The sequence below is a fragment of the Zootoca vivipara genome, chromosome 13 (genome assembly GCF_963506605.1).
Source record: "Zootoca vivipara chromosome 13, rZooViv1.1, whole genome shotgun sequence".
Classification (NCBI taxonomy): domain Eukaryota; kingdom Metazoa; phylum Chordata; class Lepidosauria; order Squamata; family Lacertidae; genus Zootoca; species Zootoca vivipara.
In genome coordinates, this window is record NC_083288.1 from 45,580,952 (window position 1) to 45,596,498 (window position 15,547).

General features: G+C 43.6%; 3 protein-coding genes across 3 annotated transcripts; 1 reads left to right on the top strand and 2 right to left on the bottom strand.

Moving 5' to 3' along the window:
- Positions 1–4,149: 4,149 nt before the first annotated feature.
- Positions 4,150–5,103, top strand: LOC118095710 (olfactory receptor 6C74-like). Its single transcript, XM_035136941.2, has one exon. It carries the CDS (start codon positions 4,150–4,152, stop codon positions 5,101–5,103), a length of 954 nt encoding a protein of 317 aa, XP_034992832.2.
- Positions 5,104–7,782: 2,679 nt separating this feature from the next.
- On the bottom strand, positions 7,783–8,763 carry LOC118095709 (olfactory receptor 6M1-like). The gene has a single exon (XM_035136940.2). The coding sequence runs from the start codon at positions 8,761–8,763 to the stop codon at positions 7,783–7,785; it is 981 nt and encodes a 326-aa protein (XP_034992831.1).
- Positions 8,764–13,235: 4,472 nt separating this feature from the next.
- On the bottom strand, positions 13,236–14,183 carry LOC118095708 (olfactory receptor 6M1-like). Its single transcript, XM_035136939.2, has one exon. It carries the CDS (start codon positions 14,181–14,183, stop codon positions 13,236–13,238), a length of 948 nt encoding a protein of 315 aa, XP_034992830.2.
- Positions 14,184–15,547: the final 1,364 nt, after the last annotated feature.

Here is a 15,547-nt window from a genome sequence, read left to right on the forward strand (position 1 = left end):
TACCACTGTATTCTGCTTTGGTCAGACCAAACCACACCTGGAGAACTATGTCCAGTTCTGGGCACCACAATTTAAAAGTGATATCAACAAGCTGGAACATGTGCAGAGGAGGGAAACCAAGATGATCAAGGGTGTGGAAACCAAGCTTTATGAGGAATGGTTGAGAGAGTTGGGTATGTTTAGCCTGGTAAAGCAGAGACTGAGAGGAGATATAATAGCAGCCTTTCAATATCTAAAGGGCTGTCACATGGAAGATGGAGCAAATTTGTTTTCTTCTGCTCCAGAGGGTAGGACCCAAACCAATGGCTTCAAGTTACAAGAAATAAGATTCCAAATAAACACCAGGAGGAACTTTCTGACACTAATAACTGTTTGTGTGATGAGGCTGACAGAAATCTCCCCTAAATAACTCACAACACACACATTATTTTAGGTTTGGGTTTTTGGCATTATTTTGGCCACATCTTTATTTAAATACATTTTAATTTTGAGTGTTGGCTTAGGCTTTTGGTTAAACTACCTGTTCCCTTGTTGGGACAGGACCATTTCCATCTGTCCCGCTTGGGACAGGACCATCTCCATCTGTGCACTTGGGATAGGACCCTAAGCATATAGGGAAGTCAAGTAAACACCCCATGGAAGAGGAGGTAGCTGTGTCCAGGCATTCCCCCCCTTGACCAGGAATGTTCCCCAAGGCTCGTGGTCTGTTATGTCCCCCCAGCCCTGCCTATGGCGGGGATGTAAGGACTAGAACCAGAGCCCCAGGATTCCTTTAACGGAATACTTCTATGAGGATCAACATTAAGAAGGGGGGTAGGCATCTGGATGCCATACCCCTCCTCCAACCAAATTCATTAACCAAAAGCCTAACCGCCAACCTAACAAGTTGTGACAATTTGCTAAGCAGTAGGCAAAAACCAAGTGGCAACAGCCAATCAGCCAAATGGCAAAATTCCTACTGGGCCCCTTCAACAGGCGACTCCATGAAAGGCAAAGCAATGTCAGGCTAAAACCTGCAGAAAAAGCAGCGGGTGGGAGGGAGATTCAAACACTCGCAAGAGTGGGTCAAAACCGAAAGACACTGAGTCTATATAGGGGCCCGCCTACCAATCAAATGCTGCAGCATGCTTTACCACCACGCCCCCTATCACTCAGCTCTGGCTCAACCCAGCCCCCACCCCAAACCTCAGGGACTTCTTCCCAGCCCTTCCGCAACCCTCATTATCGTTTATTAAGATAATGCGCTTTGACAGTGGAACATATTTCTATCAGAGATGGTGAACTCTCCTTCCTTGGAAGTTTTGAAGCAGAGGTTGGATGCTTTAAGGAATTATACGACATTCGACTAGAAGACCCTTGGGGTCTCTTTCAACTGTACAGGATTCTAAACAGAATAGAGAGTAGAGCTAGAAATAAATGCAATCCTAATTTTCAAAAGGCCTTCTGTTAAAATGGGGTGGGGGAGAGGTTAGGAATATGACACTATCTAAGCTAAGGCAGGGACGCAGGTGGCACTGTGAGATAAACCACTGAGCCTAGGGCTTGCTGATCAGAAGGTGGGCGATTCGAATCCCTGCAACGGGGTGAGCTCCCATTGTTTGGTCCCAACTCCTGCCAACCTAGCAATCATTTCCGTGCACTGCACTGGTTCACCAGAAGCAGCTTAGTCATGCTGGCCAAATGACCCGGAAGCTGTACGCTGGCTCCCTCGGCCAATAAAGTCAGATGAGCGCCGCAACCCCAGAGTTGTTAGCGACTAGACCTAATGGTCAGGGGTCCCTTTACCATTACCTTTAAGCTAAGGCAATCTGGCTAGAACAGAACGAACTAACTCTTGTTTGATTGATTAGCATAAGGATGAGAATAGTTTGATTGAGAAAGGATGGGGGGGGGACTATAAACTTGTGTTGAGTACTGGGAAAGAAGCAAGGCACCAGCTGAACAAATGCCACCAAATTTCATCAAACTATTTTAAAGATACGACTTCTGGGGAGCAATAATTGAGGAACGAAGGTCTCTTGTCACCTCTTTACTGGATTACAACTATTGATCTCAAAATAGTAACCAGCCACTTAGAAGCCACATATACAAACTCTGCATCAGATTTTTCTTTCTTTCTGCATAACTTGGCTTGGGGACAAGAAACTGCAGCAGTTCAGTTCAGTAGCTGAGCCCCATACACAAATATTCTTCCAGATTAGTTTGTTGCAGTGGGACTCAAAGCTCATGTCTCTGGTGTATCCTAATAAAGTGAGAGCTAGCATCTCTCATGCTAAATGCTGGCTTAGGAACAATAAGCTGCACCATTGCCTTTGAGTGGTTGCCTCTATAAGCTTCAAAGAGTGAATAGCTCTCATGCAAGGACCTGAATGGGTAACATTGCATGCCATATGATTCTTCATGGTAGCAAAGAAATGGATAAATACATGGCATAAAATTTGCAGAGTTTGTTGGTTAGTGATGTAAGGAAGTAGAAAAAATCTTTTAGAAAGAATGGAGGATATAGAAATTGCTGGTGGGGAAATTGTATGCTACATTGTATTTTCCTTTCTATGGTGGTTTTAATTTTGCTTGACTGATGCATTTTTAGTTGTTAGCCTCCACAAGGCAGGAAAGGGAGGAGATACAATATCACAGTTTGGAGTTGGATCCAATAAAGCCATCCCATTAGCCTAAGCATTTCTGTCTCTGCACCAGGATTTGTCTATTTTTTCTGTGCACCCTCATGCTTTCCTAGATCTGTTCTGTGGGCTCCCCAAACCCTCTGGATCAGATTTGGACAGGTGCAGAGAGAGGAAGTCCTGTTGTGCAGGTAGAAGTATTTCCACCATTGGGACAACTTGATTGGTTGTAGTGACAAAGATACACTATGCCTGCGAAATACACATCTTGCTGTGTTTGGTGTGGTGAAAATATATTGAAAATATATTGTGAAATTGCATGTCCTCTAATCCATCACTTTGCTCAGATTCATATATACTTTTGCGTGGTCAGGCGGAGAACCCCTAGCGGAATAACGACACCAGACAACGTTCTATGGGATTAAAATTGGCCACAACTTTATTAAGATTCAGATGTAGGGAGACCCTGGCACAGGCACTGGGCGTTTATCCTCCCAGCCCCCCAGCCGGGGGTCTGGGTAATTTCCGGGTTATCCAGCATATACGAGGGTTGGGCTAGCTCTGGAGAACATAGCTCACCTCCCACATGCCGCCCCCCCCCCCATTTTGGTAAATGTCTAAAGGATTCTGCCCAAGGCCTGCAACTGCCAAAGTTGTGACGAATTGTTACGGGAAAGGTGAAACCTGCCAATGCAGGGAAATTCCTTTACGGCCCTTCAACAGGGGCCTTGTCGTAGCAGTGCCTGAGTGCATGTTCGCCTGCAGAAGAAAAGAGGTTAACCTGCAATGTAAGCATTAACTTTTTGGGAGTGGAGGGTGGAAAAGCTCTGGAGCCGTCGACTGCTTCCCAAGTATGTCTCGCCTTCTGCTGTGGGCACTGGGTGGTTACCGCCTCCTGCCTGGCCAATCCCACCCTGGCAACACCTCCCCCGGCCGGATTGGACGGCTGGCTGTGTGGGCACTGGGCAGAGACCACAGGTATCCAGCCTGGGAAGGTGGTGCCAGCCTCCAAACTGCTGGGGGCTGCCTGAGGCTCCCAGGTTGCTACGCACGACCGCACAAAATGCACAGCCCTTTTATATGGGGAACGGTCATTCTTCAATGTGGAAAGCACTAGTCCAAATGGAGAAGTCTGAAATTGTATATGTTTCTTTAAACTCAAGATACTTTCTCAGTCCTGGCTTAAAGGTACATGGCTGGAGGCAGTAAGACTTCTGAATGCCAGTGGCTGAGAACCCTACAAGGGGGAGAATGCTCTTGTGCTTGGATCCACCTTGTGGCTTTTCCAGAGGTATCCGAGTGGTCACTGTGAGAACAGGATGCTGAACCAGAGGAGCCACCAGCATTATTTAAGCATGAGGGTCACAATACATATTGGGCAACTTTCCAAGCTCACGTAGCTTTAGCTGGTGAGACCAGACACACAATTAAAATAATGTATACCTTTGCATACTGGGCTAGTCTCTACTCTCTCTCTCTCTCCAGCCCATCTTCCATCTGGATACCTCTTCTGTTTACTTCTAGGAGCATGTTAACAATGAAGAACATCACCATGGTCAGTGGATTCATACTTTGGGGTTTAACAGATAACCGACAAGTTGAAATATTGCTTTTTAGCTTCCTGCTAGGCACGTATCTTTTGACAATAATATGGAACATAGTGATTATTACAATTACATTCGTGAATCACAGTCTCAACACCCCAATGTACTTCTTTCTGCGACACTTTGCTGTCTTGGAGATTGGGCTCACCAGCACCGTCCTCCCGAAAACTTTGGCCAACATGGCCAATGGCCAACAGACTATCTCTCTACCTGGTTGTTTCATACAGGTGTATCTATACCTGGTTGTGGGAACCACAGAGTTTGCTCTGCTGGCGGTCATGTCCATTGACAGATATGTGGCTATCTGCAACCCTCTTCGCTACTCAACCATAATGAATGGCCGAACCTGCTCATTGATGGTGCTCTGCTCTTGGACCGGGGGATTTTTGCTTATCATGGCTCCGGCAATTATATTATTTCAAATGCCCTTTTGTGGTCCAAATGCCATGGACCATTTTTTCTGTGACATTGGACCTCTGATTAAACTTGCATGCACAGATACAAGTCTTCTGGAACTCATGGTTCTCCTCACCGCTGCTTTTTCTCTCCTTGGGACCTTGACTATAAACATTGCATCCTATATCAATATTATTTCCACCATCATGCGTATCCCATCTACAATAGGGAGGAAAAAGGCTTTCTCTACTTGTGCTGCTCACATCATAGTGATCTCCATCACTTATGGTAGTTGCATTTTCATGTACATAAAACCAAAAGGCACCAGTGAATTAGACTTCAGCAAAGGGGTGGCCCTTCTGAACACTGTTGTGTCTCCTCTCCTGAATCCATTCATTTACTGCTTGAGGAACAGACAGTTTCAGGATGCCCTGAGAGCTGGATTTAGACAGTGTATCACATTTCACGAGACCCCTGTATGATTGGAGAGAGCATCATCCAAACATGACTTCTGATATGAAAATACGTTTAACAGCCAGCTGAAAGGTTATGGCTCAAGAGACTAATTTTAACACCTGGGACCAGAAAGAAAGAAAGAAAGAAATAGCTTCACATTAAGGCTTTTTAAAGATGAACATTCCTTCCCGCTTGGTGAAAAGCATCAAAGACTTCTCTCAGAGCCACTTCCCCCTGTTCCACCAGAATGAGCTTCCCTAGCCAGACTCCCCATTTGCAACTTACCCCAGGGAAACAAGGTGGCAGCTATGTTTTCAAAAAAAAGTCAAACACATGAAGGCACAAGAAGCTGAGAACTTTATTTAAATGCCTGGCGGGGTGGCAAGGGAAACCCATGTAAAACTTCAGCACTGCAGTACAGCTAAAATTGATTATGTTAAACCTGTCAGAAGATCACCTAATGTCTCCCAGTTTAAGGATGTCAGGATATATGTTGACTCTTATTGGCAGGCAGGGTTATGTTAAGTTGTCGGGAGGCCAGTGCCAGATTTACGTATAAACTAAGCAAGCTATAGCTTAGGGCCCCACTCTCTTTGGACCCGCCAAAAAAATCCACTATTAATATACTTCTTCTTAATTGTATTTCAGTTCAGCAATTACTTTGATAAAATACATATTTTGTTAGGTGCAAATGGCTTTAGATACATATTAGGTCCATAAATTACTGTATACTATTCAACACAAAAAAGCAGTGACAACAGGACAGCTGGACGTATATTATCTTCCCATTATCTTCAGTAGCTTAGGGCCTCATCAAACCCAAAGAGACTAGGGCCCAACGGGAGTTGTCATCTTTTCGTAGGGCCTGCAAGACAGAGCTGCTCCACTTGGCCTTTGGACTGACTCAGTCTGACCCCGGTGTTACCCTCCCCTAAGGTTTTATCCTACAGATATTTAAATGATGTTGCACTTGTAGATTCCTGATTTTAAAATTGAATTTTAACATTGTATTTAATCTGCATTTTAATTGAATTGTTTCTTTTATGCTTGCTTTGATATTCTTGTTGTTAGCCGCCCTGAGCCCGGTCTTGACTGGGAAGGGCGGGGTATGAACAAAATTATTATTATTATTATTAAATCTGGTCCTGCAGGAGGCTGAATCAATCAGCTAGGAAATTCAAATGCTCCTCACAGATCCCTTTGGTAATTAAACTTACAAATGTTCCTAGATGTGTCTCTTTGTAAAGTAGTGGTAGTTTATTGTTTTAGATATTAATATGTAAATAAAGCCAGGGAACTTCCCTGGCAGCAGAAAACACACACACACACACACACACACACACACACACACACACACACACACATCTTGTATGCTTGTACCATGAATCTCCCTTTCTTTCCTGTAAGATTGGTCCTGCGGCAATGATATTAAAGATGCTCTAATCTTATGGGGCTTTTCCTTTGAAATTGTATATGTTTTTTTTTTTTTTTGGTAAATTCCCCACCTGGAAAAAGGACATTCGGAAGTGATTCCCCCCCCTCATGACACTCAACTATGATTTTATCCCACCCCCACTCCCTAGCCCTGCAATCTTCAACATAGGCAACAGAATAACCCATGAATATTTTAGAATGGTTTTTATAACATGCAAAATTAATGAAATTAGCCAATAATAGAAATGACTTGCCATCTTCGGCTACTAAATGATTTCTAAATGCAACGGAATATAGTGATTGTTTATTTCTTTGAAAAATTTAAACTCGCAATTCAGCCAAATAAGATAGTCATTTCCCTCAGACTTAAAATCTAAAAGTTACAACACACACACACACACACACGAATTGAGAGGGAGGATGGGGAAAGGACAATCAGCCACTAGTTCTTAGATACAAAGTCCTTATAACAATCACCTGGAATGGAAATAGTTGGAAAAGAGGAGGGGCCAAAAGTTGCATGTCTCTTGGTGAGACCCCGCCCCCCTTCATCTGTTGTAGCCTTATGGAATGGCTGCTGCCAAGTGATAGTTGAGGGAGATGGTGAGCATTTCTCAGGAAAGCTGATGAAGCGGCCCTTCCTTCTATTACACACTGACTTAATATGCAGTAGGCTTCAAAAAAACTAAAACTACCATTTGTAAGTTAAATGTCTGGAATAGAATTCTCAAAACATCTGGGAATCTTTTAAAAGTTCCTATGTTTCCTGCATGTAAGGAAAGTTTCAATATGTTTTTCATACTCAGGACTGTAACAGGGAAAAAGAAGGAAGGAAGGAAGGAAGGAAGGAAGGAAGGAAGGAAGGAAGGAAGGAAGGAAGGAAGGAAGGAAGGAAGGAAGGAAGGAAGGATACATGGGTTCTAGTAGGCTATTGGGCAGAAGGAGGGTGCCGTCTCCAATATATGAGTATTGTCTCTTTCATCCTCCACTGAATGGCAATGATTATCAGGGCCGGATTTAGTTCTGATGAGGCCCTACGGTACTAAAGGTAATGGGGCCCTTTGTCCTTTGTCAACAACAAATGGTCACTGTTTTTTTGTATTGAATATATGCTATATGGTAATTTATGGACCTAATAGGTAGCTAAAGCCATTTGCACATAACAAAATATGTAGTTTATCAAAGTAATTGTTGAACTGAAATACAATTAAGAAGTGAATTTCTCCCCCCCCCCAGAGAGTGGGGCCCTAAGTTGTATCCGGCACTGGTGATTACCCTTCCTTCCTTGGAAAGCTAGTCTTCAGCTTCTTTGTGGTGCATGAGAGTCTGGACACTGTGTCTTTGAGCACCTCCTTGACCTGCTGATTCCTCAGCGTATAGATGAATGGATTGAACAAGTGGGTGACAATACAGGTTTGGAGGGTCACAGCTTTCTTGAGGCCAAAGGAAAAGCCTTTGTTGGGCACGATGTACATAAAGATAGCACTTCCATAGAAGACAGAGGCCACCGTGATGTGGGAAGCACAAGTGGAGAAGGCCTTTTTCCTACCTGTCGTGGATGGGATGCGGAGGATGGTGGTGATGATATACAGGTAGGATACCACTGTCAGCATCAGAGAGCTCAAGAGCACAATGGCCGAAAGGGAGAACTCAATCATCTCCAGGAGGGCAGTGTCAGCACAGGAAAGTCTTATCAATGGCTCAATGTCACAGAAGAAGTGGTCAATTATGTTAGGACCACAAAAAGGTAGCTTAGAGATAATGATGATTGGAGACAGGACTGAAAAGAAGCCCCCAAACCAGGAGAGAAGCATTAGCTGGATTGTCAAGCGTATATTCATTATGGTGGAATATCGGAGTGGGTTGCAGATAGCAACATACCTGTCCAAGGACATGACAGCCAAGAGGATGAATTCAGTGGTGCCAAGAAAGAAGTAGAAATAACACTGAGAGATACACCCAGATACGGATATGGCCTTCTTCTTTGATAAAAAGTCCCTCATCATCTTGGGAGCAATGGCTGTGGCCACCATGGCATCAAGGAAGGACAGGTTACAGAGGAAGAAATACATGGGGCTGTGGAGTCGGCGGTCAACCCATGTTGCAGTAATGATGACCACGTTGCCAGTGATGGTCAACATGTAGACCAAAAGGAGCACCACAAAGAAAACGATATCCACCTGCCAGACTACCGAGAAGCCCAGCAAGATGAATTCATTGACTTTGCTTGTGGTTTGGTTGTTTTTGTACATTTGGGAGTTACCTAAAAAACATAAACATTACCTAAAAAACATAAACAATGGGTACTCATTAAGTAGATGCACTTAACTCAATGTACTCAGGAGATAAATATCTCAAGCACAGATGATACTTCGATGTAGAAGTATAGAGAAAAGAGTGGTTGGGTGGGGGGAAGTGAACAAGGACTTTGTTTTGTATTCTTCATTAGATGTCCCCAAGTTCAACTTTTATGAGAGAGGGATAAAAACGTATCTAGGGTCCTTTTTAAAAAGGATTTTGAGCTTCCAGCTTTAGTATTTTAAAGGCTAGCTTGTGCTTAATTTTACTGATTAAATTTTGCTGTGCTTTATTATCTATGGATTGATCGACCTACAGACTTTTATGTACACTGCCCAGATAACCTTAGTTGTGGGGTGGCATAGAAATACCACGAATAATAAATACATAAATAGTTCTGTATTAGTCTGCAGTGTGACAGTTCAGAGGCTACAAGAGGGAAACATTAAGTTGTAGCCACACAAATTTTACTCACAGTAGACATGTTGAAATTAAAGGACCTTGCTTAGTTGTGCTCATTAATCTCAATGAGGCAAGTCTGAGTATAATTAATATTGGATACAGCCCACTAAGTACTGAACTTACCAGTTGTGTTTCCTCTCTTCTGCCTGTAAATATATGAAGAAAAAGTCATTTTAAAATGTGTTAAATGAAAAAGTAGAGCACATAAATCTCATCCCATCACACAATAAACATTGTAAGCTCCTGGCAATTTTATCTTAAAAAGCAAAAAGCAAAATCTAACAACAGAAATCAAAGCAAATGCCAAAATAGAAAAGTTGTGTTCTTTGATGAAGAAACAATGCAGATTTCAGAGCATTTCTATGAGAGTTTTGATGATGTTTGTGTGTTGCTTTCTGTAAAAGTAAAAAGCAGGAGGTGCGGGGCACAGAATAATAGCAAGAGAAGGCATTCATTCTCACCGTTCTTTGTCCCTGGTATCTATAGGATATCTATGTGATGAGATGCCTTCTTTGGTGGTTTCAAACTCAAATTCCCATAAGTCTTCATTTTCTGTATTTCATGGAGAGCTTCCCAAAGGAATAATGGTTGCAAACAATTAAGAGTTGGTAGGCAAAATGTTGGATGCTTTAGACCAGGGTGGTTAATTTGTCACCATCTAGACGCTGAAGAACTCCCAAATCTTGCCGGCCCATCAGCATAATCAACGTCAAGGGATATTGGGAGTTGAAGATTCCCACTATGTGGTTTACAGCTTTTATTTTCAATACTATTCTATTCTATTTTCTATTCTATTCTATTATTTTCAATACTAACAGTGCAGAGGATACTCCCACTGAATTCAATAGGACTTTCTCCCAGGTAGACATGCACAGGGCTGCAGAGCAAGTCCCATTGAACTTAATGTAGCTTTCTTCTGAGGAGACATGCATAGAATGTCACTGCTGGGGATTCAAGATGGTTCGAGGACAGTTCATAATTGTTTTTCTTGGGTGAGAGGCAGCAGATCTCCTGCAGTAGCAGAAAGTTTGTACGACTGCTACTAGATGACCTTTGAGGTCCCTTCCAGCTCTCTGATACTAGGTAGGAGACAATGGTCACTCAAGTGGTCACTCTGGGGGTGCAGAGGAATTAACTTTGACCCATTTGTGGCACTCCGCTGGTCAGGACAGCAATGCACCTACACCTATGGGGCTACCAAAATCCTGTAGCTCCTTCAATCCCACTTCTGCCCCAACAAATGCAGTCCTACCACCACTAGGACACCGCTGTCTCAGCCCTCATGAGCTGATGGTGATCCTTGCTTCTCTCTCTTCTAAGGTCACACGAGTATGGACTCAAAGCATTGGAATAGTAATACTAAAGTGTTTGCATTTGGAATAGCAGGTGATGGGGTGAAATAGCCATGCAAAGAACACTTTGGGGTGTGAATCAGAGTCAATGAGACTTGTGGCTTTGGGAGAGTTACATGGAAGAGATAGAAAGGCTGAAGAGTTACAAATTTTGCTCTTGGGCTTCAGGTTCCCCATCCTCCTTCTCTCGGCGGTGCTACATAAGATTATCATAGGTGGCTATTATCGTCTAGGGTTGCCATATTTCAAAAAATCTGGGCAAAAAAGTTATCGAGACTTTTTTTTGGCCAAAGTTGTTGAGCTGCTTTTTAGCTATTTTGAGCTATTTTTCGATATTCGGCAAAATCAACACTGCCGAAATGACTTGCCATACGTCCTTGATATGTATGGGAAATTATGAACATATGCCAACCCTACTTACTCATTCTTTAATAATCAATTCCATCAAACCTGATGGAATTGATGATTCCATCATTATATTGAAATCAGGGGTAAAGTTGTTCCATTTTCATTTCCTTGGCTGAGAGGAAAGGAAAGTTCTGTTCTGTTCTGTTCTGCTGCATTTACTGACCCCAGCAGGAAACAATACTGAACATGCTTCATTTTTGTGAACAGAGAAATCGAGGGGGAACCATTGCACCAAAATTTATCCAGGAAGGGAATCTTGAAGAGTTCATTGAGGGTGGGGCTCGCCATTACCACAGCTTCTTCTCTCTCCATCCACAACCACCACCAAGCTTGCAAGTGGGGGGGGGGCAGCAGCAAGTGTGTTGGGAGCCTGGCCATTATTTTTCACTCCTCACAGTACCCAGATCTATTGCTATTCTAGGGCATTTTGGTGATGAAGACAAGGGAAAGACTACTACAGAGCAGGTTCTACCCTTAAAGTAAAACATGGGTTGCGGAAGGGTTAACAAGATATCCCGGGGTTGGAGAGGCGGGTCAGTTTGGATGGCCACATGTGTGATCGGTGGGTTGAGCTGTTGCTGGGGAATTTAGCATGTAGCAAATGATTGATTGACAGCTTCTACACTTAAATATGCTTAGCGAGCAGCTTTCCCCCCACTTTTGCTGCTCGCAATGAATCTCCCGCCCGCCCTCTTCTAATTTTAGGTGTTTTTTGCTTGACCTTGCTGCGCCTGTCATGGGGTCGCCTGTTTTGGATCAGGGGCCTGGTAGGAATTTTGCCACTTGGCTGATTGGCTGGTGCCATGTGGTTTTTGCCTACTACGCTGCAATAAGTCACAACTTGTAAGGTTGGTGGTTAGGCATTGGTTCAAATTGGATGGTGGAGGGGTATGGATTTTGGTTGGGCCTGCCCCTCAGGGTTGCTGCTGCCTTTAGGGGTATTCCTCTAAAGGAATCCTGGGGCTCTACATGTTTGTCCGTTCATCCCCGTTAGGGGCCAGGGCCACGCATGAGCCTCGGGGAGCATCTGAGGGATGAGGTCAAGGGTGTAGGCCCCTGCCCCGATCTCTCCCAGAGGGTGTTCACCTACTGGCTCCCCTACTAGGCTAGTGGGAGTCAGATCTGTCCCAGGCGGGGGACAGATGGCAAGAACCAGTGCCTAAGCAACCACTCACATTCAGTTGTATTTAAATAAAGTTGTGGCCAAAATTAATGCCAAAAACCTCAAACTTAAATATCATGTGATGTGTGAGTTATTGGGGGGATATCTTGGTACCTCGGCACACAATAACCTCCACTCAAAAAGATGGGTTTTTTTTGGGGGGGGAGGAATCTGCTTCCTTTATTGGGTATGTGTGCATGACATAATTTCTATTGATTCCCCCTCCCCCAAGCCTTCTTGTCACCTGACCCAATTTTATACCTCTGTTACTTTAACCTACTTATCCCCCTCCCAGAGGATCAAAGTAAGGATGAGGCACTTTTGGAACAAAACTAGAATTTTATTTACATAATCTTGTTGAGAGTTACAGCTTAATGGGTTACTCTGATAAGGCACAGCTCATTGTTTCACTCACTCTTTACATAACTTTATTAAAATCCACACTTTGAACCTCTCCCTGAATACAACAATCTCTTCTAGAGCGATTAGTGGTCTGGTCACACTACATAGTCTCTTGAGACAGATGGATGCCAACATCAACCAGTAAAACTCTCCCAGTCCCTTCTAAGATCTTTATGTTCCCCTCGTAAAAATGATCTGGCTTGCCCTGCCTAGCTAACTTCCAATTCAGCCCTAAGCAGGCTCTGAACTGCACCCTATCTATGTGCTCTAAGCCCTAACAAACATTTGCTGTCAGAAAAGCCATATATGATAACAAAACTCACCTAATTTGACAATACTCCACACAGTACTGATTGGTTTCTGGTTCAACAGGAGGCTAACCTGTCTGTCCGTCAGACCCAGTTACCCAGTTTTCTATTTATAACCATTTTACATGTAGTGATATCTTGCATTTTCAAGGTTCATGCAGTCATTTGCTGGTGATATAGTAGTTAAAAGACAGGAGCTGCACCCCCCCCTCCCAGAAGAAACACCACAACCAGCAGTCCATCACATACTTGCTCACATTCTAATCAGCCTGAACAAACTGAATCATGATGATGCAATGAAGAAAGGAAAGGATGTATCAAACAGCTTCTTCTCACAGTGTGACTTTCCTCCTCTTCAGACAGTCTTTGAAGGCCTCCTTGACCTTCTCATTCCTTAGACTATAAATAAAAGGGTTCAGCAATGGGGTAAGCATTCCGGTAAGGACAGCAACTGCTTTCTGGACATCCCGAGAGCGTCCCTGGCTGGGTAAAGAGTACATGAAAATTGAGCTGCCATAAAAAATGGAGGCAACAGTGATGTGAGATGCACAGGTGGAAAATGTCTTTTGTCGACCTGTGGTGGAGTGCATGCGCAAGATGGTGACGATGATGTAGATGTAAGAGAGAAGAGTGACGAACAAAGAACTGAGGAGCACCACTGAGGACAGGGCAGAAGCCAAAGTCAGATTGAGATATACATCATTACAAGAAAGCTTTAGCATTGAAGCATAATCACAGAAGAAATGGTCTATAATATTAGAGTCACAGAAGGATAGTGGATAGAGCAAAATGGCTGAGGCAACAGGAGAAAGGAATCCCGCAAGCCAGCAGCCAAAGACCAAATAAGTGCAGACCCATCCATTCATGATGGCGGCATAGCGCAGTGGTCTGCAGATGGCAACATAGCGATCAAAGGCCATCACAGCAAGAAGGATGGTTTCAGATGTGCCAAAGACAAAGTAGAAGTAGCATTGGGCCAAACAGCCCAAAAAAGAGATGGACTTGCTCAGGGAAACCATGTCCACTAGCATCTTGGGGATGATAGATGTGACAAAGAAGACTTCCATGAGTGAGAGGTTGCAGAGCAAAAAGTACATGGGGGTTTGGAGACGCTGGTCCAGACATACCAGTGCGATGATGGTGATATTCCCAGCTACTGTTAGCAGGAAGACAACCAGAAGCACCACAAAAAGGGAGAGCTCCAAGTGTCTAGGAAGTTGAAAACTAGTTAAGATGAACTCGGCCACTTGAACCACGCTGCTCTGATTCCTCAGTCCCATGGTGAATGTGGAGTTGTGGAATGATCAAGCGGAAGAAACACATTCACACAAAGGTAATCCATCAGTCAAGGATGTGCTGTGTAATAATAATAACAATAACAACAATAATTTATTTATACCCTGCCCATCTGGCTAGGTTTCCCCAGCCACTCTGGGTGGCTTTCAACAGAAAAATACAATACAATAATTCATTAAACCTTAAAAGCCTCCCTAAACAGGGCTGCCTTCAGATGTCTTCTAAAAATCTGGTAGCTGTTTTTCTCGTTGACAACTGATGGGAGGGTGGGCGCCACTACTGAGAATGCCCTCTGCCTAGTTCCCTGCAACTTGGCTTCTCACAATGAGGGAACCGCCAGAAGGCCTTCGGTGCTGGACCTCAGTGTCTGGGCAGAACGATGGGGGTGGAGACGCTCCTTCAGGTATACTGGATCGAGGCCATTTAGGGCTTTAAAGATCAGCACCAACACTTTGAACTGTGCTCGGAAACGTACTGGGAGCCTATGTAGATCTTTCAAGACCGGTGTTATGTGGTCTCGGCGGCTGTTCCCAGTCACCAGTCTAGCTTCCGCATTCTGGATTAGTTGTAGTTTCCGGGTCACCTTCAAAGGTAGCCCCACGTAGAGTGCATTGCAGTAGACCAAGCAAGAGATAACTACAGCATGCACCACTCTGGCGAGACGGTGTGTGAAGTACTTTGTTTTGTCTGTCCTGGATTTTCCAATGTCCAACTTCAGTGGATGTCCCCAGGTTCTAATGTTATCAGAGAGGGAGCAAAAGTATTCTCTCTCCACATTCTTCACTGGTCTTTATGTCTAGGACAACTGGTTATTTCCCCACTGTATGTTGTATCCAACTAATTTTTATTCACGGTAGACCTGTTGAAATTCAAGGACCCCAATCATACTCAGTAATTTCAACTAATATTGTCTACAATCCATTATTGCCTACAATCTATTGTTTGCTGAACTTACCTATTGTGTTTCCTTTCTTCAGCCTATGAAGAAATAAATAAAAAGCTATTTTAATATACGGTATGATAAAAAGAAGAGCATTGGGATTTCTTCCCATCCAACAAGGAACACTGGAATCTCCTAGCAATTGTATACTTAAAAAACAAAACAAAACTCCCACTAAAAACAGAAATTAAAGAGCATGCAAGAATGTGTTCTTTTGATGTAGCATTAGGAACAACAATACAGATTTCAGAGTATAATTGTGTGCTGCTTCTTCTGGAAATAAAAAGGGAAGACAAACACAAGGAGGCAATAGCAGGAGAAACAAGCCATTCTTAGCATTCTTTGTCATTGGTATCTATCATCTACCTCATGAGATAGACGCCTTCTTAGGTGCTTGTAAACTCAAAT

Bases quoted from the DNA above. Each gene is read 5' to 3' on its own strand.
- LOC118095710 (XM_035136941.2), top strand. From the start codon at position 4,150: ATGTTAACAATGAAGAACATCACCATGGTCAGTGGATTCATACTTTGG.
- LOC118095709 (XM_035136940.2), bottom strand. From the start codon at position 8,763: ATGTACAAAAACAACCAAACCACAAGCAAAGTCAATGAATTCATCTTG.
- LOC118095708 (XM_035136939.2), bottom strand. From the start codon at position 14,183: ATGGGACTGAGGAATCAGAGCAGCGTGGTTCAAGTGGCCGAGTTCATC.